Source organism: Abrus precatorius, unplaced genomic scaffold, assembly GCF_003935025.1.
Source record: "Abrus precatorius isolate BTA unplaced genomic scaffold, Abrus_2018 Scaffold10, whole genome shotgun sequence".
Lineage (NCBI taxonomy): Eukaryota > Viridiplantae > Streptophyta > Magnoliopsida > Fabales > Fabaceae > Abrus > Abrus precatorius.
In genome coordinates, this window is record NW_020874292.1 from 6,671,961 (window position 1) to 6,695,448 (window position 23,488).

The 23,488-nt window shown below is 29.8% G+C and overlaps 3 protein-coding genes across 6 annotated transcripts; 2 read left to right on the top strand and 1 right to left on the bottom strand.

Annotated features, from left to right (window-relative positions):
* The first annotated feature begins 2,509 nt into the window (after nucleotides 1-2,509).
* Nucleotides 2,510-3,550, top strand: LOC113846081. Its single transcript, XM_027473947.1, has one exon. The coding sequence runs from the start codon at nucleotides 2,682-2,684 to the stop codon at nucleotides 3,387-3,389; it is 708 nt and encodes a 235-aa protein (XP_027329748.1). The 5' UTR covers nucleotides 2,510-2,681; the 3' UTR covers nucleotides 3,390-3,550.
* A 5,900-nt stretch (nucleotides 3,551-9,450) lies between these two features.
* Nucleotides 9,451-13,499, bottom strand: LOC113846070 (U-box domain-containing protein 62). Of its 4 annotated transcripts, none has more exons than XM_027473924.1 (8): nucleotides 12,744-13,499; nucleotides 12,324-12,627; nucleotides 11,867-11,948; nucleotides 10,723-10,780; nucleotides 10,465-10,553; nucleotides 10,210-10,299; nucleotides 10,029-10,099; nucleotides 9,451-9,767 (listed from the first exon to the last, which is right to left on the bottom strand). In XM_027473924.1, exons 1-8 carry the CDS (start codon nucleotides 13,276-13,278, stop codon nucleotides 9,647-9,649), a joined length of 1,350 nt encoding a protein of 449 aa, XP_027329725.1. In that variant the 5' UTR covers nucleotides 13,279-13,499; the 3' UTR covers nucleotides 9,451-9,646. The 4 variants fall into 4 exon arrangements, 1 of the variants encoding a protein (XP_027329725.1); XR_003501626.1 differs by having other exon boundaries at nucleotides 9,465-9,767; nucleotides 10,210-10,304; XR_003501619.1 differs by lacking the exon at nucleotides 9,451-9,767 and having other exon boundaries at nucleotides 10,057-10,099; nucleotides 11,779-11,948.
* A 4,019-nt stretch (nucleotides 13,500-17,518) lies between these two features.
* Nucleotides 17,519-18,232, top strand: LOC113850616. Its single transcript, XM_027481197.1, has one exon. The coding sequence runs from the start codon at nucleotides 17,519-17,521 to the stop codon at nucleotides 18,230-18,232; it is 714 nt and encodes a 237-aa protein (XP_027336998.1).
* Nucleotides 18,233-23,488: the final 5,256 nt, after the last annotated feature.

The window sequence follows — 23,488 nt, forward strand, 5'->3', positions numbered from 1 at the left end:
AGATTGAAATATATGTTCTAATACTTTTGAAAATTTTTCTGAGAGCATTCAATTGCAAATACAGATAACAGTGCTTCCTAATGAAAAAATTCAATCATTTTATGGACTTACAATTAGTTCCCAAAATACAAATCAAAATACAGTTATTATACATCAAAATATGAAATCAATATAAATATTTTTTTATTAATATAATTATTTATTATATTATATTCTTAAAATTATATATTTTTTAATTTTAAAAAAATATTTAAATCAGGTTCACTGAATATTAACCTTTTTTGTAGGACCAAGTAATGTATCAGGTAATGTTTAAATTACAAGAACATTCTAATGTAGCATCACTAAATTATACATATTTTAATTTTACAATACTATTCCAATATGTATGATATTGTTTGTAAATAAATTTATTTATATAACAATACAAAAAATAATATATTTTAATTTGAATACATTACAGTATAATTTTTTTTTATGTATTTATACTGAAATTTTTATTATTATCATTTTTAATTATGATAGTAATAATTTATTTATTTATAAAATAAAATATTTGTTAATATCATCATTAAAATTTTTTAACAAAAATAATTACAGAAAGTAATATTGGTACTAAAATACTTATTCCGCGGATAATTTTAACAGCAAATGATTTCCAAGTAGCCTTTTCTTTTAAGAAGAAAATAATTTTCAATAAAAGTATGTTATGTAATGACAATAAACAAAAGTCAAGGACAATCGTTAAATTATGTTGAATTATATTTGGCAAAACCTGTATTTAGTCATGATCAATTATATGTTGCATTGTCTAGAGTAACGTCAGCAAAAAGAATAAAAATCCTTATTATTGAAGAAAATGACAAATATATAGGATATACAAAAGATGTTGTATATAAAGAAGTATTTCATAATTTTCTTCAATGTAATTATATTTAATATAATAATTTTTTATTATATTTATATATTTTTATATTTAAATTATATATTTTAAAATAAATTAATTTAATAAAAATAAAATGCAACGCACAGACATATTTACTAGTGTTATTGTATTTTAGTATAATAATATGAATCAAGTTGATCATAAAGTATTTAATGATGCTCTTAGTTTTAATGTAACTTATAAGAGAAATAAGTACAAATTTTTAATTGTTGTATTTTATAGTGTTAATCATTGTAGATTTTAGTTATACTATTTTATTAGATAAAAATGATGAGACTTATATATAGGTTTGTGAACAATATATAATAATAATTAAAAAAAAATAAGTCTCTTAAAGTTGTATTATTGATTTGTTTATGAAAAATATTATAAAGAAAGTGATAACAAATGTATCATTATCACATCTAAGTATGCATTTGAAAGGAATGTGACAATTAATATTCACATCCAAATGTTTAATAAATTATTTACAAAATATATGCCTGATGTCCTTGATATTAATATTGAAGAATTTGAAGCTAAATTGATAGTAAGTACTGAGACTGTGATTTAGCACATAATGTATGGATAAATGAAGTGTAATGAATTAAAGCAATAGAAAATTTGTTTGGAACCATCACACAGAGACATATGTTGTTTTTGTCTGGCATAGAATCTATCTTTTGGCTTGCTTTCTCAAAAAACAGAAAATTTAGTGATTCATAAATAAACATTTAAAATTGAAAAAAAATATCTATTATCACTTAAAAATGTCTATTATGATTTTTTTTATTTAAGATTTTCTTATTCAAATATTATTATTATTATTATTATTATTATTAATATTAATATAACTAACGAATAAAATTGATAAAAAATAAAATATAATATAGTTCCATATGTTAAATAAATTTGATGAATTTAAAATTTAAAATTTGAAAACAAGTAACAGACGCAAATGAAGTTGTTGCTTATACGATACTAACCGATCTTAAACTGAATTTAATATTTTAACAATTTTGTCGTCATGATGGGTAAGTTGCAGTTGCATTAACAGTCACATGAATCACAATTGAGATGAAAAAATTTCCGCGTAAACGCGGTTGGGTAATCATTGAGGAGTCACGAGGAACAAAAAAAACACGGGGACAAACAATAATTAGTTAGGCTTCCATGCGTAGGCGTTTTAAAGACCGCAAAATTGATGACGTGGAGATCCGTTTGTTCCACGTGTCATCCACGTTGCTCTCTATTGGCCAAGCTTTCCACGAAGCGAATGCCCCCTGTGTGCCCGCCCTCGCAATCCATGCACTTTTCGCGTGCAACCTCGTGCCACTCTCGTATTCGTTTCTCTACATCACACGCCCACCCAATTAGCAATCACCTACACCCCCATTTAAATACTCCCCTCCTATGATTCAATCTCCACCGTCTGCTCCAACTATTGACTCTGAAGTAATCACATCGTGTGGATATCTGAATCCGAAACCTAATTCCCACTCCATGGACTCTCGATTCACGCATGAATCGTAACACTATTTATCGGGCTTTTAAATTTGAAGGCTTCGCTTAACAAGTATTATCGTAATCCATCTGCTTCTAATTCATCTTTCTCTTTCTTTTTCGTCCCTCAAACGCAATCTTCATTATTCCCACAACCCCAACTAGACGCAACAGCTTTCGCGTTTCTCATTCTTTCGCTGTTCCCTTCGTTCTGAGTATTCTTCGACGCTTCCTTCTCCGGCCATCGTAAGAGATGGCGTCGTCTATGAGCATTGCCTGCGGCGGAAACAACGGCGTCGCTGCCAATCTTGGAATTCACGAGCGGTGTGGTGTAGCACGTGCGCCGCCGTCCTCCGTGGCGATCGGGAATTCGACGGTGAGGAAGGTGAGGATTACGGCTGCGATGCCGACGGCGAGGGGACTGGAGAACCGGACGCGCTTGGAATTGTTGGGGAAGAGGGAGGGAGGGGCGAAGGATGCGGTTGAGGGGCAAGAGAGGTTGGACAAGTGGATGAAAGAGTCGGTGGTGGAGATTGTAAAGAATTTGAAGGAAGCGCCGTTGCTTGTGCAGGTTTATCCAAAGAGGAACAGCGAAACGGCGGCGTTGACGACGGAGAGGAAGGTGGTGGTGGAGGATTGGCCTGCGGTGAAGGAGAGGTGGGAAGCAGGTGAGACGCCGGTGCCGGAGGGAGTTATATTTGTGGAGGAGTTGAGCGGCGATGAGGCGGAGGACGGCGGAGAGGAGAGGACGACGAGGGCTTGGGGGATTGTGGTTCAGGGGAAGGGTGTTGGGTGCGGTCCGGTTTGTTATTTGTTGAAGACGACGAGGGTCGGGTCAGGACCCGGTTCTGGAATGGGGATTTGTTCGACCCACTTTTGCTTGATGAAAGTGAAGAATTTCAGGGAAACGGTGCAGTCGCAGCTCCAGAATTGTTGGTTGTTGCAAAGTCATTGGCAGTGAAATTGAATTGTACATTTTTTATTGAATAATTAATTTTTTCCGCGGTTATGGCAATTATAGCAAAGCTGACTGTGGATTTGTACAAAGTGAAGCTTTTAGCTAAGTGGATCTACAAACTGTGAAATAGTAGTGATTATTATTTTGCATTATTTGGAAGACTATACCCCGTTTCTAAGGGCTTTCTTTTATTTACTATTTGTTTTTTGTTTAATCATTTGGCTTATCAGAATTGAACTAGTTCTTGATAGTCATGTTTGGAGTTTTGCTCGTTTCTAATGGATCCGATTTTCTGAATTATTCGTTGTTTGATTCATAGTATTCTTGATTCAATTTAAATCTGAATAAATAAACAGAGATCTGTGATTGTTTCTCTTAAATAACTACTGAATAGATTGAAATACACACTTTATCATTTATTTGATTCATCAAATTTAATAGATCCAATTCAAGATTGTCCAGGGTCTAGCTTGAATTATTTTTTTAATAAACATTTATAAAAAAATATAAAGAAACATTAAATTCTTTAATAAATTAAAATTAGCTTATGTATTTGTTTTTAGAAGATTTTTTATTTAACTTCTTTAAAATTGAAGTAGTATAAATTGATTAAGATTATTTTTCTATAAATTCTTTTAAAAAAAATAATTCAAACTAAACTTGGATCTCCCATGATCATGTACCAAGGCATTAAAGTGAAATAGTGCTTTTGGACAAAGTATACGATGAATCAGGGTTAAAAATTAATGATTGGCTGGTTGTTCTCACTTATGTGGTTAAAGGATGTCATTTTCTTCGCTACAGAGGAAAATTTTAGAAAAAGAATGATATTTATTAAAATAATGCAATTTCAAGAATTAGTAAAAGAAGAGATGACATTGATTAATATTTAATTGTATTGCATATGTTTTATTTTTTAAAGTATTGTTATATATTTAAATTTTTATCTTTCTTATTTTATTTATTTATTTAGGTGATGAAGAAGTTGATATTTTTGAGCAGATCTCATTTTATAATTCAATTATATGATCAATTATTAATTCTAAAATAAGTTTTTGAAATTATTGAACAATTTATTTATAAAATTAATTATTAATAAAAATAAACAACACAATACATATTTTAATTGAATCATTCACATAATTATTTTTAATACTCAATGGTTATAAAATATTAATATTTTTTATTCTAAACTAACATTCACAATAGTCATGCAAAATATTAATTCAAGAAAGCATAAAATACTTATTAATTTGTTAATTTAATAACAATTGAAAGAAAAAAATTAGTTTAGTCCACTTAATCATTTGTATGTTAATTTCATAATGATTGTAATAGAAAGATTGGTTTAATCCACTTAATCCTTTGTCTCGTTATTCATTAACTAATCGAGGTACGGTCAGTTTGACCTCATCCAATAGAATTACGAAGAAAGAAGGCTAGGCTTCTTGAACCAGAGCTAATTTGATCTCCCTCGACAATTATGCGCAATAAGATAAACAATAATCATAGATAAAAATGAAACATAGATTCAAACTTCAAAATCTTATAAATTCATGAACAAGGATTCTCATGACTCTAGCTATAGACTTAGTTACTTATGCTTGAGAAAAAAAACTAAAATAATCATAAAAAAAAATCATAATCAAGAGAAATAACAAACTAGATATGAGATGAGTTACCGGTCTTCAAATACTGTCACTCAAAGCTCCAAGTTTTGCCAAAAGTATGCTAAAGGATCGAGAGCAGCGTAAAAAGATGAGAGGTGCATCACAAATTAAAAACAAGTCATCTCAGTTGAATGACTAAGGTCTCTTTTTAATAGAATTTAAAAATTCTAAAAGCTCTTTATAATTGGCTTTACTGCAGATGAGCACAGTCGTGCATGGGTTCAAAGCACCCTTATGCTTGCTTCTAAGGTATAGGTGTACTAACTGCTATGAAGCTCTATTTTTTAACCAATTTGGACCCAAAATATGTCTTAAAATCAATTATGGCTTTTTTATGCTAAACTGCAAAATTAATATATAAATCAATGCAAAATTAAAATAAAATAAAGATTAAATATAAATATATAAGCTATAAAAGTTGAAAAAAATATGGACTTATCAATACTAAATAAAAATTTTCATCTTGATGGTGATTAAACAAGTGGAAGTAGTATTTTCATCTTGGTGGTGATAAAGCAAGTGGAAATAGTATTCTAATAATATTTGTTATTTTTATTTCTTTATTTTAGTTTTTAGATGTTATTTCTAAAAGATTTGTTGTTTTGATGAACTTTGTTTTATTATATTCAAACTTTTATATGTAACTTTGACTATTAAAATTTAGAAATAGTGTATGATTTTTATCTTTTAATGTTATGAAGTTATAATATTATATATATATATTTTAAAATTATTTAATATATCACTTATTTAAAAATATTATTTAATTTGACCATAGTTTGACTACAGTTCAACATTAAACCTTAAACAATTTTTTAATTTTAATATGGTATGTAAGTTATGAAAATACCAGAATATGAATTTTTCTGCAAAAGTACAGATCTGGGATATTTTAAAAATCGCTAGTGACGAGTTTTATTGGCTCCGACATCAAGCTACCATGAATAGAGATTGCAAAGTTGCAGGGTGCCTAAAAAATCGTGACTGGTGAGTTTTAATGGCTTTTTCCCTTATTAGAGCTTGTTTTTTGTCTTCCCGAAGCTTTGTGCTCTACAAAGTACAGTCCTGCAATTGAAAAATCGTTACTCGTGATTTTTACCTGCATATGACTTTTTCCCTTCACGGAGCTCTATGCTATGCAAAGCACAATCCTGCAATTGAAAAATTGCCACCTATGATTTTTACCTGCATAGTAATAGTTTCATCTGTGGTTTTCTACAGATGGAGTTGGAAGAAGTAACTAGGCTTATAAATATGAGTTGGACGATGTTGTATCCGCAGATGAGAAAGGGCAGTAAGAAAAAGAAAGGGAGAAAGAAGATTAGAGAAGAAGGAGGTTATAGAAGAAGATAGTGCAAAGGAAGAAAAAAAATTGAAAAAAATTAGAAATTTTTTGTGAAGAGTTACAAAATGGTTCAGGAGGCAACTATGGAATTGTAAAAACATATTTTTGAACGTATTCGTACTCAAAATGTAAGTATATATTTATTTTTTAATTCATGCAATGTAGTATAATAATTTTTTTTAATTATATTTTGTTTTAGTTATTTAGTAGGACATCTCGTGGGTTACTTTACAGATATGACTTTCTCATTGATGATGCTAGACCTTCTCTTGTCATTCTTCAATGTAGCTTTAACCTTAATGAAGACGCAATTGTGGATGAAAGGAATAACGATGATGAAGACATTTATCAACCTGAACTTATGACAACAGAGTGTGGTGGTACTTCTCAGCAAACATTTTCATTGGGTAAGCAGTATTTTATGCAATCATGTCTTGAGAGATGATACAGCAGCATAGCATGTGTATAGATACATCTAAGAATGTGGTACAAACAAAACCTACAGTTGACGAGGAAGTCACACACGAGGCCATAAATGATTAGGGTGTTGGGGATGACGGTCCTACCAGAGGAAGATGAAGGAGATTTTTTTCACGCATGTTGCATCCTTTCACCGATGCCTCTGATAGATATAGCCCCTCATTAATCAAGAAGAAAAAGGAAAAAATGTGTTTGTTTAATATTTATGTTTATTTTTATGTTTAATTTTCGTTTTCATTATCGTCTTAATACTTAAGCAAAGGATGTTATTTATATTATGCAACTTTATTTGTCAGTAAAATGAAGCTTTGTTTGTTAGTTAAATATCATATGATTTATCATCTTTTAATGCATATACTCTTTCAAAATATAACAAATATTGCAACGACCTTTATATTTATAATTAAACAAGACCACTTTATCTTACATGACGATAACAACTTAATCATCAACAACAACATAAATTAAAACAACATAAATTAACACAACAAATCCAAATAAGTAAATTAAAACAACTACATCAACTAAATATTCAATAAAATAAAACAACAACATCAACATTGCAAACTGGACCCAGGAGCATTTAGACATGTTCTTCTACCATGGCTTTTGCCTCGTCAAAGAGTGCAACATCGTGTTCTTCTCATCTCATGCCTATCCATGAAAACGTGTTGATTTTGGATGACCTCTTATTATGCGCTTTAAAGTTGGGTTAGAAATTAGTTTTGGGCCTCTATATATCCGCCATATACTTTTGTTTCTAATGACTCGAACTCTTTCTTGTATACTTTGCACAACTCGTTTATCTTATAAACATCATCGACAAGTAAAGGAGTTATGAGAATATACATTTAATGGTAGGAGTTAGGGCTTATAATTTGTATTAACTGTAATTTGTTTTAAAACAATATATAGTTTAATGGTAGGAGTTGGGGCTTGACGCTTATGATGTATCTAAAACATTTGTTAAATATCTTCATTGGTTGTTATTGCAATTTTTTGGTATTGTATGAAACCTCTAAAAATAGAAATCAGACACATGTACATTATACTTTACTATTTTTGGAGTCTTCACTTCAAGATATTGATAAAGCCAATATTTTAGTGCTTCATATGATATATTATAAGGAATATGCATATAAATTGGCTTCTCACATATAAATCTCATACCTTCAGTTATATTTGTAATAATTTCACTATTAAAGTACACAATTGTATTTGTACTCATTCATTTCTTCAACTATAATCAACTTGTAAAAATAAATAAACAAAAATAAGTAGCAGAAATGCAATAGAATCCTTTAAAGAAAGGAGAGAAATGGCAATGGGCTATATGTAGAATGAAATTTTAAAAAATGCCGCTAGCGATTTTATTTTTTAAAAATTGCCACAAGCAAATTTTACTGCAAAATTTCAAGCATTTTTTAAAACTTGCTATTGACAATTTTTGAACTCTTTTTAACACTCACTAGTAGTAATTTTTACCATCATAAACTTTTTTTTTCTCTTAAAACTCTACTGTCGACTTTTAATATAAAATTACTTTTTCTAATGTATTTTCCATATTTATATTTTTTACCTAGTCCATATTATGGTAATTTCCTGAAAAAAAATCTCATATAAAAAAAATGACCCACCTTAAACCAGTGTTTTGACCCGTTCAATAACCGGTTCAATTTCCTTAACATTACTTATTTATTATCAATTATAATCAAGTTTATGCATTTTACTTGGCATAGAATCAATTTCAAACTTCAGAAGGGGTGGTTTTTTTTTTTTTAAAGAATTTCAAGGATGCAAATACACAAACAGGCTAATGGCTATTCCTCTCAATCATGTAAATTTAAAACCGTATTTATTTTACAAATTTTCTAATATATCCAAAGTATATAATAGAAAATCAATAAACAATTTTTTATTTAAAAACATAACATTTAATATTATCAATATATTAAATTGTGATATTTTACTATTTTTTATAATAATTGCTTTATATTATTTATTGTTATATAACTTTAAATACATATTAAAAAAATCATTTATTTTAAAATTATAAACTTAACTGTTGCATTTCTATATGTAAAAATACATTCTAATAAAAAGATTATTCAATTAAATAAAGCACGCATCTCAATTTCATATAATAATTTAAAAATATTTTCATTAAAATCAGTTATTCTTAACTTCAAGTCAAATGAATACTAGATATTATAAATAAGCAAACTTTAAGAAGAAAAAAAATGAAACAAGTTATTTATACAAGTAACTTTTCACCAAACACGTTACAACAATTATCAACTAATCAGAAAGAAATAATTTAGTGAAAAGATAAAATTAAAAAATAAAAATTACTACAAAACATTATAGAAATTTTATGTTTTTGTGCACCTACTAAAATTCAATTTCCATTAAATATGTAATAAAATAAATTTCTTTGTAAACCTGATTTAGGGGAATATATGCCGCGCTGGATAGCAAAATGATTGTGTAATCATAATCATTTCCACTTGAGCATACATATCTGTTAGTGTATACATAGCAAAATGATTACGCAGATACTAAAATATAAATGAACACAGCATGGCAAGGTTTTTTTTTTTTTTTTTTAATATTTACAAACTCTGCTAGCAGTTTTCTTGCAAGGAATACAACAGTGGAATTACAAAGAAAATCCGTTTGGTATGTTAGCGTTTGAACGCTCAAAATATAGTGGTGTCTTGGTGTATATTGTCAACCTTACAATTTGTTGAAGGGATGCTGCATATCTAAACCCAATTAGGTGCCATCTTGCTGGAGGCAGGTTTTGAAGGATCATCCGAAACCTTGGCAAGGGAGCGATACTGCAACTTTACACTCTCTGCATTGTCCAATGTCTTCACCACATACCTGTACATGAGTCTTTTATTAACGGGCTTCTTTGAAAGCAACATCTTCGAGTATAAATAATGTACCCGTACGAGAGAAACCATATGATTTTTCTCCCTCTGCCTATCAACCTTACAATGCCTTGCGTTATATTTTGTTTGTGCATAGTAGTTTGGCATGTTAATACATTAATAAATACTAATCAACATAGCAAACCAAGGATTAAAACTAACTGCTAAAGGAAAAAAATAAAATAATATATATATATGTGAAATCACTAACCATCCATTCAGGCATTGCGTTGTTACAATAGCTTCTCGCCCTACAAAGCGCTGTGGTGTCCTTTTGTTCCCCTGATCCATTTTCTCTCCAGTTATTTGCTTTTACAGATTTAATATATATATATATATATATTAAAAAGTCAAAAGACTTAAAAGTAAATTCAAGCCTGTTTACATACTACCTTTATTATAACCCTGTCCATCACGGCAAAAGGAAACTGAACGCCTCTACTCCTTGGTAGTTCCATAACAGTTGAATCTCCAAAACCACCCTGTCCTATGTAAATATATTTCATGTTAGAAAATACAAGGGAAAATGTCAAGACAAAACATTAGTAACTTAAAGGCAACCTAGGTGATTCCAGATTTTCTTTTCACCTCTCTTTCTCAAATCTCACTCTGAGATATAAAGATGGTTGGGGAATGAAAATACACACCTGATCAAGTCTTTCTCTTCTTCTTTTGGCTGACCGGTAAAATTGTGACTCCTCTTCCCGACGGTATGCCTGCACAGCAGCTCGAAGTGCTGTTCAAGACAGCCAGCACCCCAAGAATATAATGTAAAATAGAAAATCAAAATTGTGCATCACAGTATGAATAAGTACCATACTTTTCTATATTTAAATATAAAATTATTGTTTGAGACCAGAACTTATTTAAGCATAGATAAACGAATTTCAATATAATTTACTTACATAGGTTTGGAGATATTGATTCCTCTGATGTAGGTTGAGAACACGTGCAGCAAACTTTCTGAGAATGCATAACACAACTACTATATTAGCTAGTTGACCACATGTAAATTCCTGAACGACAAGTTTTCTGATATGGATAACGAAACTTAATAATAAGAAACCTAAGTTGAAAGTACCTAGCAAATAGCCACTTGCCAAAACAGGTTAAAGATCAATTTAAGGTGGGAGCCACGTATAACTCCTGAAATTTCTATAACCTACTTTGGGCCAAGTAACAACCCAAACGATAATTGAAACCACTATGGTAACTGAACTTTTGGACTTGCCATATGAGTTCTAAGTTACTCAAAGCATTACTACATTCTTATCTCCTAGGGACTCTTCACCTAGTGTTTGGTTGAGGAATACCACATGTACTTATTTTCATAATAAAGGACAAGACTTTTCCTTAATGTAGTCATACAATGTATATTTGATCTTTTTCTCAATTTAAAACTGATTTGCAATCGAAACTGAGCCTTGGACATTTTCTTTTGAAATTAGATGGGGGGAAGCAGATGCCAAAAAGTGACATTTCATCTGGATTCCTACCAATATCATCTTGAGAGCAAAGAAGATTTTTAACTTCTATGCTTTGACACGAGAGTCATGAGAAGAGCAGAGGATTCTACATTTCTATTCTGTCATGGTATATGAAAGCAAATGATTGTCCCTTTCTTTCCTAATTTAATAATTTTGACATACTTCATACTGTTGTCAGTAAAGTGACACTGAATCACACATGCAGTCTGAGAACAGTCTAATGTGATCAAGATCAAAGCAAAAGCCCAGAAGACCAATAGATGACACAAGTAAGATGCAGAAGCAATATCAATGTATCCTAGACCCAAAGTAAGATACATGAAAGCAAGTAAACCGGCCTATTTCTATCGCTCAGGGGAATTATATTGCAAAGAAGTACTTATTCACTTTCACAATATAGTCACTAGAAGCTTTGAGAGTCCTTCCATTCTACTGTGTGGAGGCATATATATGATAAAAAGAGGTTGAAATTACCAGCTCCATGGTTAATAATATTTTTCAGATGACTAGTCACAGAAATGGTCAGTCTGAAAATTATGGCATTTGATGGCTTAGAACCCACCATTCTAATAACATTCAGTATTCCACCTCCACCAAATGAATGTCCACAAGGTAATATCATCGCATCATCCATAAGTGCTCCCCTGCATTTTCAGAGGAAGACATCAATCAAATATAAACAGCACAAGCTGGTCATAAGCATGAATATGTAAGTTGGAGTACATTAGCAATAAAAAACAAAAGCAAATTATGAAAACTGAACTTGATTGACTTCACATAAAATCAAAGATTTCTCAACCATACATAAAAGAAAGGACCTGTTACTTTGGAAGAACTTATAAACTGATGAAGGTGGCTTATGACTTTGCATAAGCTACTTTTAGCTTATTTGAATAAGCTTCACAATCAAGCTCATAATAAACTCCTGTTTGATAACAACTTACCAAATAAACATTTAGTTAAGCTGCTCATCCAAACACATCTTAAAACTCTCGGCTGTAAAATGAGTTAAGACTTACGTAACAGGATCTGAAAGAATCGCCCTCAATGACTCCCCGGACTCGCTTGAATACATAACATCCTTTCTTCCACTAAACCCACAACCATTGTCATCTACCATAACTTTCTGCACTGAAGCAGACCCTTCAGTACCTTGAAGATAGTGCGAATAGTACTCCTCACAGTCAGTTTCTGCAACGGTGACAGAATTCTGGGATTTTCCCAACCCTTCTCGCTCATGATCTTCATCACCACCACCCACATTATTATGCACCAATTGCCCAATATCACCACCATCCTTCCCCAACAGCTCTCTACCAGAAACTACAATTCAAAAATTACAAACCAAAAAAGCGAAATTGTTACATTCAAAAACCCAAAAGCAAGCGACAGCATTTTTTAAAAAGGAAATTAAAGATGCAAAATTTTCTCATTCATACCATACGGGGAATGATGCTGAACTTTCCCATTTGCCACAACAGGCAAATTGCTAACACCACCACCACTACCGTTGTTATTATTGTTAGCATCATTCATTGCGCTGGAACTGCGCTTGCTTCCATCACCAACGAGGCCTTCTACTTCGGCGTCGCCTTCAACGTCTTCGTCATCGTCGTCATCGTCATCTTCATCATCGTCTTCGTCGTCGTCGGACTCGTCGCCGCTACGAGTCGCGGCGCTGCCGTTGCCGCTCCAATTCCGAGCGTCCGGCGGGTCCCGGCGACCGGAGCAGTCAGCGTAGACGTTGTTCCGGCGAAATTCTGGGCCTTGGGCGGTGAAAAAGCGGTCACGGTCGATGAAGATCTTGTCGTCGATGAACGGGCCGAGTTGGCGGGTTTTGGGACCCGGGTCCCCGACCCGGCGCTGTGGGGCGGGGCAGTTGAAGCGCAAGGGATCGTCTTGGAAGACGAGAGGAGAGTTGAGACCGTTGTCGATTCTCTGGTCGGGAACGAGAGTGATGTCGTCGGAGGACATGGTGGTGCGAACTTGAGGCGAGAAATTTGGAATCTGCGACTGTGAGCGATGGCTAGGGTTCAGAGATGGTGGCGTCGTTGAGCTTTGCCATTCCAGTGTGTTGGGTTTGGGGTATTCAACGAGTATTCACACTTTACACCACACTCACAGCACGAGTTTTTCTTTCTTCCAGATGCCAGGGCTTTGCTGGGACTGGGAGATGAATTGTACGACGTGTCGTTTAACTGAAGACATTTGGGGGGGGGGGGTAGTAATTTCATCTCCAAACGACGTCGTCGGGGTGTCTACTCACAACTGGATCATTTCTTGTTTCCCTTGGGCTGCGGTCTGCTGTTTTTTTCTCTAATTTTTTTTTTTGTCGTTGAAGAGGGAATGTAGAAATTTTCATCAATTGAGTCAATTTACATATGAAGCTCTCACCAATTGAGTTATTCTAATTTGTTTTTGTCAACTTGAGTTATTCTATTTGTGTCCCTGCTTTTAGCCTTGTTGGAACCTTTGGATTTGGGCCTTCGATCGATCGACCCCTTGAACCCGGATTTTCATTGCATCTTTTTACCAAAAAACTAAAAGAGAATCAAAATAGTTAAACAAGCTTTTGGGATAAGGATTCTTGTCTTCAACAATTTTTTACTCAGATTCTCTCAAATTGAATTTTATTTTCGCTTAATAGAATATAAATTCACCCAAGTGTTGTTTAACTACTAAGACGGTAATTCTCACTTAAAATTAATAAATTTAATCTCGTCCAATCCTACAAACTTAACAACAATAAATCATTCAGGAAATTGAATCAAACTTTGCTATATTGGTAGAGTTTTAAGTAGCTTCTAAGTTGTTGTGAGCAAGGTTCCAAGTCCTAAGATTTCCAAGATTCTCTAGTGAGATGCACAATATTCACGAGGTATGGTGCCTTGAAGGTGATTGATGTCCATAGTCAATATGCTTAAGTTTATGCTAAAATACAAATTTGGTAGGGGTTAAGGGAGACTACATGGTGGGTATTTTCATATGAAACTCCTACTCATAAGCGTGGAGTGGAATGGGAGGGAACTTAGGTGTAGTTTAGGAAATGAGGCACCATTGTCCAATGCTTCAAGAGTGAGGGTTCATTATCACAAGTATGCAGAATTAAATGAGACTAGGTGCATTAATTTTAAGTAAATGTATTAGAATCTTCTCCAAGATAGTATTGAGTAATACATCAAAGCAAAAAGATTAAAAGAACCACAAATAATTTTGAAATTTGTTTGTTGTAAAAATTACTGTGAGAATATTACTACTCATTTTATTATAGAGTGACAAACAAATATTTAATATGATTCAATAATATTAAGAGTCAAATCTCTTAAAAAAGTTTCTTAAACTGAGCTACAAATATATAATGTATTTGCTCATTATTTGATTCTAGAATGGAAAGGTAACATCCCAACTAAACTAACTTGCTGCTATCTTTGTAGAATGAGTATTTTAAAAGAGCTTCTAGGTCTAATTTGCTAAAAATATTTTTTTTTTTTATATTTTTGTTTTAGTTAGTTGATTGTTTGAATTTTTATGTGCAATAGAAAGTATAATTTACTTTATAACTTCTTTGCAATTTTTTTCTTTCTAATGAAACTAGTACCATGTTCATTACTTTTGCACTTATTCTTGAAAAAAATAAAAGACTTTTCGAATAAGTGGTAAGTGAAAGATGTTATCTTATTTTTTTAATTGGTCTTTGAATTTTCCTTTTTCAAACTAGCAATTCTTTCCTTTTGGTTGTTTATATATTTTCTACACAACATGTTCTTTATACACTATAAAATTATTTCTTTAATACCTGCACACTATTACTTAATAGGACCTTATCTTGCCACTAAATGCTTTAGAATAATGCTTCATGAATGTTAGATAGTTATGTGTCATGCTATTGTTTTACCATTTTTGCTAGAGATATTCTTTAACAAAAATGAAAATCTTATTATTAAATCTTAAAAGTAGAACACTTGAAATATTTCATCTGTAAGCTGTAACACTCAGTAGTTTTCTTAACTCTACTAAATTCAGTTTGACTATTTGAAATTTTGCAAACTAACTACTATATTTTATCTTTATTTTTAACATTAAAAATACTGAGATGAATGATTTGGCCTCCTTTGTTAGTAAAAAATAATTTACTTCAAATAGATTGAAGTTGGCAAAGTTTTTAGCATTAGGATATGACTCTTGAAAATAAAAGCAAAGTTCAGATTTGAACTTGGAATGTCAATAGCAAATATAAATTTAACTAGCTAAAAAAGAACAAATGGATTGATCAGAAATAATTAATACTTAATAGTGAATAATTTCAATATAACTAAGTGAGATTTTTATGTGGATCAATTTGGAGTTTAGTTTAGTTTCACTGAAGTGAATATTGAATGGTTAAAAAAAAGTGTTGTGAGCAATTAATCATGGATAATTTGAAGAATCAAATATAATGTCTTTAGTATTTTATTTTTTTTTTGGTTTATTTTGCTATAGTATTTAATAACATCGTGCATCTTGAGTGATTGAGTATTGTTTCTTTCCATAACATGGAAATGGGGTGATTAATTTGTTCTAGAGTTTAGAGTAGCTCATTCATTTGAACATGTCAAGGTGTAAGGTTTTTGAACTTTGCTCTAAGGTAATTTATTTTTAATTAATTAATTACACCTTTTTTTATATTTAAAAATAGCAAAATAGTTTTGTTTATTGAAGAGATTTTCAGTGTGATAATGAAAAACCAGACAATTCTTTAATTCAATCACAAATATTTTTTTTTGTTAAGTAAGTTATTTGTGTTATGCTACGCCACCTGTGGTAATTGTCAACATAATGTTAATTCTTGTATTAAAAATAATAATAAAAGTGAGTGTGCAAAATTGTCATCGTAATCTTCCTGACCATTCACTTTATACTAATATTTATTTTTATCTGAATTAAGACGTGTGCATTGTTAACAAAAGACGAGTTTAAAAATTCAATTCCACAACTGAAACCCAAAATAGCCGCTGTTAATCTTGATGTTAAATGCATTTTGCCACGTACAGATCTCAACGTTAATTAGCCCAAGATCCTGGATTTCTTGCATTGAATATAATAGCATATGCTAACATAATCTAAAGGGATGAATATTAGGTAATCACACAAGTGAATCTCAATAATTGTATTTATGTAAACTTGATAGATTTAAATTTCAATAAATTACAAACATATATGTATCTTAAAGATTGATAACTTAATATAAAATATTATCTTTCTTAACTTATTTTTAAATATCCAAATCAAAGGGAAAATGGTTAGACGCTTCAATGTTACTTAATTTCATATTCATACAGTGTACTTTCAAATTTTTATAACCAGCATATACAAAAATTAAAATAAGAATATCAGTGTTCTTTTTAAGTAACCTTCAATGAATTTGTATTTTGATTTTATTATTATGGTACGTTATTTGTTTGTATTTGATAACAATGTTCAGCGTTTTATCATATTATAATCCACACGCAGATAATGCTAACGATTACTCTTTTATTGTTAATATGAGCTTTAATTTAAAAATTGTAAGCATATGTAATCATTTATCAACATGAATGTGGAACTCACTTCATAAATTACTTCTTCATCTTCATCAATCGTTGTGTTCATTACTTGGAAAGGAATGAAATTAAATTTTAATTTAAATCATAAGAGATGTCTCCAAGTTGTCCACGTCATGAGCCTTACAACAAGAAGAAACATAGAAAGAAGGGTTGCTTTTTAAAAATAAAAGCAATTAAGCCAAGATTATATTCCATAAATTTCCATCAATAGCTAATCTCCTCTTGATGAGATTTTTCTGGTAGAGAAATATTTGAATGCCCGTGTGATTTTATTAGAACAACAAATTCTAAATATACCCATTTTGCTTCTAGGTTGAAATCAATTACACAAAATTGTGATTTACTAATTAACTCTACCCAACATTCTGGTTATGGAATTTTAGGAGCAAATGAAGTACTTGACAATATGAGTTGATTTGTTTAATATTTTGAAATGTACTAATGCAAAATAAAAACGGCAAAATGAGATTCTCCTCCTATTCATTAATGAAGATATTATATTGATCTAAAATAAAATAACTTTGTTTATGCCCATTCCTTATAATGTCAATTTCAAAAGTTCCATATGTTATATTTAATCTTAATATGGTGTGAATCATTGTTCTAAAGCCTCAAGCATATATAATTAGAAGATGGTGATTAAAGGAAATGAGAAGGATCCCAAGTCTGAACTACATCACACTTCAAATTCCAACACTCGATTGCTACTAGATTTCATGAAGCTTTCCAAGGATGAAACGGTTCGTGAACAATCAAGTAATGTAGTTGGTGATAGTGAAAGTGTAGATGATGAGAATACAAAGATAGAGGCAAAAACTTTTTCATGCAACTTTTGCAAGAGAGAGTTCTCTTCCTCACAAGCTTTAGGAGGGCACCAAAATGCACATAAACAAGAGCGTGCTTTGGCAAAACGTCGTCAAGGCCTTGAAGCTGGTGGGTTTGGGCACTTTCCCTGTTATCCTTACCCAACCCTTTATAACACTCATTCCTATTATGGAGGACCCTATAATAGGGCACTTGGAGTCCGAATGGACTCCATGATTCACAAGAATTCTTGGGCTTCACATGAATTTAGGAATGATCATATTTGGTCAAGGAAAGGCCAGGAAATACTTAATTCTTCACTGTTTGATCCAATTTTGAAGAAGGATGCAAGTCCAAGTTTAAGGGTAGAGGCTGATAATGGCACTAGAGAAACACTTTCCCTTTTTGAAATTATTGCTACCAATTCATCAAGCCAACTCATAAACCCAACTCTAGCAATCAAAGGTAGCGATGATCATCCCATACCAAAACAAACCTCCAAAGCAACATCTTTCAATCTTGATTTGTCACTTAAGCTTTGAAGTTTAGAGTCTTAATTTGTTGTCATTGGTCTTATTTAATTTAAATTCAAATAGTATACTTGAATATGGGATTATTAATGTATTTTTTTTTCAATTTTTCCATTTGAAATGAAAAAAAAAGTCAACTACCACCATTTTTTCTAACAAATTTTAATCGATTTGTGATTGATACGAAATTAAAATAATATATTTTAAAAACATTTAGAGAAATATAATTTTCTCTTTTTTGTCTATCATAATTATTTTCTAGCTATTCCCCACTCAACAATCAAAAGTTAATTCCAAGATGCAAACATTACCTATACAAGTATTTAAAATTCGACAATAATTATATACATAGAAAATGAAAATTATAAGATTTTCAAAGAAATAGGTCCCGCTTTTGATGTGATTCTTTTTTTTATTATTATTAATAAATTTCTTTGCATAAATATTATTCTCATGTAAAAAAAAAAATCTTTATTTCATCATTTTTACTTGAAATAGAATAAACTTAAAAATAATAATCAAATAAATAGTCGAGGCCCTATAATTATCAATTGACATTAAAAAGAATCAAATGAAACATATAGACCAATTTGCAAACGTGAAACTTATATCGAAGTAATTGTGAAAAATGTAAATATTTCATGTAAATTTATATAACTTGTTTATGAAATATTTGCTTGTCTTTTCTTTCCTTATATTGATGGCTTTATTTTTGTTAAAGAAAAATTCTTTCTCATCATTCACACATCTTTCTTACTAAATATTTTAATGGTTTTTTAACCTTTTTTTATTTATCTCTTTTTTGGTATCAAGAAATTATTTCATTTTTCTTCATCTCTTATACTATTCACCTTTTTTTAATACAACTTTCAAGCATACCCAATGTAAATGTGAATTATCCAGTGCATTATTGGTATTGATATAGTACAATTTTTAAAACAAAAAAGATATAACAAAATAATTAACTCCAGCAAATTAATTCAACAAAAAATCATTTATATTTGTTTATTTCATTAAAAGATTCATAAAACATTGCAATGGATTTGTAGTTATACTTTTTAATTTAAGTATATTTTGTTTACATTAAATTTTAAAATATTACCTTTTTAGGAATAAAAAACCAAAAATATTTATGAAATAATAGAACCTGGAAGATAAGGCATGTGATGGGAACATGGCTTATTGAATAGATATAATGAATATAAGAGGTGTGGTGACATGATTTTATAGAGAACAAGAAAGTTAGATGAGTAGAGTACAAGAAAATCCAATGAAACTAACTATAATAGAACGTGTGAAAGCAATTTGGTATTTTAAGGCCAAAAAGTGATAATTATGCAATTACAGAAATACTTTATCTTTTTACAAATGTTGCTACCAATTCTTTTTCATGGCAACTCATAAATAAGCCAATTATAGTAACAAAAGGCGATGATAATCATCCCATAATAAAACCTTCAATACAACATCTTCTCATTTTTATTTGTTAGTTAAGCTTTAAAATCTGTCTTTATTGTCACAACAACTTTGTTTAATTCAAATTATAATGTTCTGTGGAAAGTTACAAATATATATAAATTCCAAATATATATAGTTTACCCTTTTTATATGTTTATCATACGTATTTCCTTCATTTTTTATTTTTTATTTTTGTCAATCAATGATAAGAGATCACTTCCTTTTATGATACAAAAATCCCTACAATATATTCTATCTCCCTTAATAAATTATTTTTATGCATACATAAAAATAATTCACTTAAAAATGATTATCGACAATATGGCATAATTTTGTTGTGTATATAGTATTTTACAATTTTTCAAAATAAAATTTGAATAATTATAGGTTATGAAAAGATTTACAATGAAAAAGTATTTATTACAAAAATAATTAACTTTATGTTAGCGAAAGGTTTTCAATGGAATTTAGATTTTATTTTTTTGTATTTTTTTTCTTAAAATTCATTAATTGTAATACTATTTTTTAAAGTTGACTATTATGTTTCAATAAAAATCAATAAATTTTAATTTATCAGATAGCAGAATAAAATACAACCAACATTAAATATTCAAATTTCATGTTAGTGATGACTTCTCAATGGAGTTTGGAATATTTTCATATGTGGTTCTTAATTTTTTTCATTAATTATTACAATAATTTGTTTATATAGTTCATGTACTCATTTGCAATACAAAACGATGTATTTAAAAAATATCAAATGGAAAAAATGTAACGAAATATTTAACTTTCATTACACATAATTTATCATTTTCGTATTTAACTACAGCAAAACATATCAAAAATTTAATAATAATTTTGAGTAAAATAACATTATATTACGGTTTTTCCAAATCATAATATTTCAAAGTTTTCTAGAAAGTAGGGGTTGAGCGTTAAAGTTTTATTCACTATATCTAGAAAAAATTACTTTACTTAACTCTTTTCTTAACACTTGTTGTGTAAGTTTTGCATTTAGTAACACAAAAATAGAAGATAATGAATCTATTTTATTTTATTAGACTAAATTAAGTGTTTAATACTCACATAAATTACATAATTTAAGTTAATTTTTATAAGATATTTTATTAAAATATTTTTATTTTTTACAAATTATTATTTATAGTCTTATTAAATTATGTGGCCTAACAAAAAAAAACTGATATTTCATAATATTTCAATGAATTACGTTAGTTAGTTAGAATAATTAAAAATAATAATTTATGAGAAATTAAAAATTATATCTTAACAAACAAATTTATGGAGACTAAATTTAAATTATATAACTTTTATAGGAATCAAGCATTTAATTAAGTCTATTTAATTAATATTTTGAGATGCAAAATTTGACATATATATACTTTAGAACCTTTTTGAAAATGAGGTTTTTATATAATTAAAAGATTTGTAATTAAGAATATGATAATTTTATATTATAAATAAGTTTAAGACTTTGCAATTATGAAAATAAAATAAGAATAAATATTTTATTATATTTCTAACATTTTTAAGCTAACAAGACAAAATTAATGTTAGTTAAACATGATAGGGGTGACATACAAGTCTCTTTACAAGCCAAACTCACAAAGCCGCTATTTTGACTCTGTAAACAGCTTGTTGATGATGGCGGAATCTGATACAACCTCTAGCTAAGTTCAGGGTAATGATAACAGAATTTGGTGTTCTACATGTCTTATTATTATTCAACTTTTTATTTTATATATTCTTATCATATCATAATTATCAAATAAATTGTTCATTAAAAATAATAAAACATTTTAATAATTAGTTAGAATAATTTTTCAAATAAGATTTAAATGACAATTTTTTTGTCATAATCTATATTGTATTTATATACTTCCTCTATCTTTTTATCTAACATGCAATATGAACAGTTTTTTTTTTGGGGGGGGGGATTTTAGGCTGATATTTGGTTCTATGAAAATGCACAATATCGATCAGTATTGACTTAAAAAAATAAAATGATTATAATATTAAATATTGACTTCAAATTGCCTAATTTGTTAAATAATAAAAGTCTTATATTAATAGTTGGTAACTAATTAAAGTACGATAAATTCTATGGTGCTTTGAAAAATAAAGGAGTATTTTATGCTCTTGTATATGTAAAACAATTATAACTGTTAATTTTAGTAATAGAATTAGTGGTGTATTTAGAAAAAATATAAATATCTTTTAATTATCTTAGTATAATTTTTTTAAAAATATTTAATGCACTCTTAAATTTTAAATCACTATAGTAAGCACTTTAAAATATATAGAAGAATAACAAAGTTTTTTAGACAAAAAAATATATATATATTTAAATTTAAAGTTTATTCTCTCTTGAGTTTTGTTGGATCCGCAAATAAAATTATAACATGAGAAAAAAAAAATAAAGCCAAAAAATAGACAAAATAAAAGAAAGCCCAAAACATATATGTGAAAAAAGATGTCAAGCCGAACATAAAAGGGGGCTTAAAAAAAGAAAGAATCATAAATTCAAATTCAAATAATAATAATAATAATAATAAAAAGATGTGATCAAACTTAAAATAACTATAAAAAAAAGGGTTAAAATGTAAGTTACAACTGAGTTCAAGCCAGTTGAATTTGAGAAAAATATTAAATAATAAAAACTTTACATTAATGGGTTAATGACATTAAAAATTAAAATTAAAAAACTACAAGTTAATTTTTTTTAATAAGTCACTCAAACTCATTCTCTCTCGATCTAAAATTGAATCTACTGTCAAAATCCTTATATAATCGTTGCTCCCTCGTCAGTCAGACAGCCTACATGTGAAGTGAATTTATGGTGTTTACAAAACAAGTCACAACGTAGTATCTTATACTAGTCAATGCATTTTCGAATCTCAATACGTTATTTCATAGAAGTTTGGTATTATAAGCTTGATCTTGTATCCGCTCAAGCATGGAAAAGCTTGGATGATAAAATAAACATGTATGTGTGCTTTGGAATTGGAAGAAAAAAATGCATAAATGTGAAAATCAAAGCTCAAACGTTCTACATATTCCCTTTTCTTATTTGAAAACTTACATGAGTCATTGCAACAGGAACTGCAGTCAAAGCCCAAAATACCTTGTCCCAGAAATAAAACTCAGTTAGCCACAATCTAGAAGTTATCATGTGCCATTTCGTTTATACTGCCCATAACTAGGTAAATCTTGAGGGTAAACACTTGATCACAAAAATTTGCAGAATCAACATCACTTGCAAATATAAACTTATGAAAATTGCTACTTGTACGAAAAAATTGTTTTTTCACCTTATACTTTGAGATACATTCTTTTATGAAACCAAATTGAAGTGCTATAACATTATTTGAGATGGTAGAGAATTCTTAATGCTCTCACTTGACCAAATATTCCATGCTGTAATAATGGAAAAATGAATGGTCCACATGTTCTTATTTGTTGACGATGAGAAAGCCAATGCATTAGGGTTCCCTTGGGCCCAACACCCGTTTATGTTATAATTTATAAATAGCTAATTGCATTAGGAATATAGGGACAACTCACTGGTTCCAATATATGCACATGGTTACCCTACTCCATAAAGGGTTCTTTCGCTTCTTCATTTCATGCTTTCCTCTCTTACTTTCTTCTTTTCTGTTCTGAGGGAAAGAAAAAGGAGTATTATACTCGCCAGAAGCCTTGAGAAGTGTGTAAATGTTTTCTTTCCCTCCACTTGTTAGTCATGTGATAAGGTAGAGGAAATAAAAGCAGAACACTGAACCCAAATTAATG

What these genes read in the sequence shown, in the direction of transcription:
- LOC113846081 (XM_027473947.1), top strand. Translation starts at nt 2,682, where the DNA reads ATGGCGTCGTCTATGAGCATTGCCTGCGGCGGAAACAACGGCGTCGCT.
- LOC113846070 (XM_027473924.1), bottom strand. Translation starts at nt 13,278, where the DNA reads ATGTCCTCCGACGACATCACTCTCGTTCCCGACCAGAGAATCGACAAC. An exon ending in GAAGAGAAAGACTTGATCAG is followed by an intron (nt 10,300 to 10,464) that starts GTGTGTATTTTC and finishes TACATAGGACAG; the next exon opens with GGTGGTTTTGGAGATTCAAC. An exon ending in ACGCAATGCCTGAATGGATG is followed by an intron (nt 9,768 to 10,028) that starts GTTAGTGATTTC and finishes ACTCATGTACAG; the next exon opens with GTATGTGGTGAAGACATTGG.
- LOC113850616 (XM_027481197.1), top strand. Translation starts at nt 17,519, where the DNA reads ATGGTGATTAAAGGAAATGAGAAGGATCCCAAGTCTGAACTACATCAC.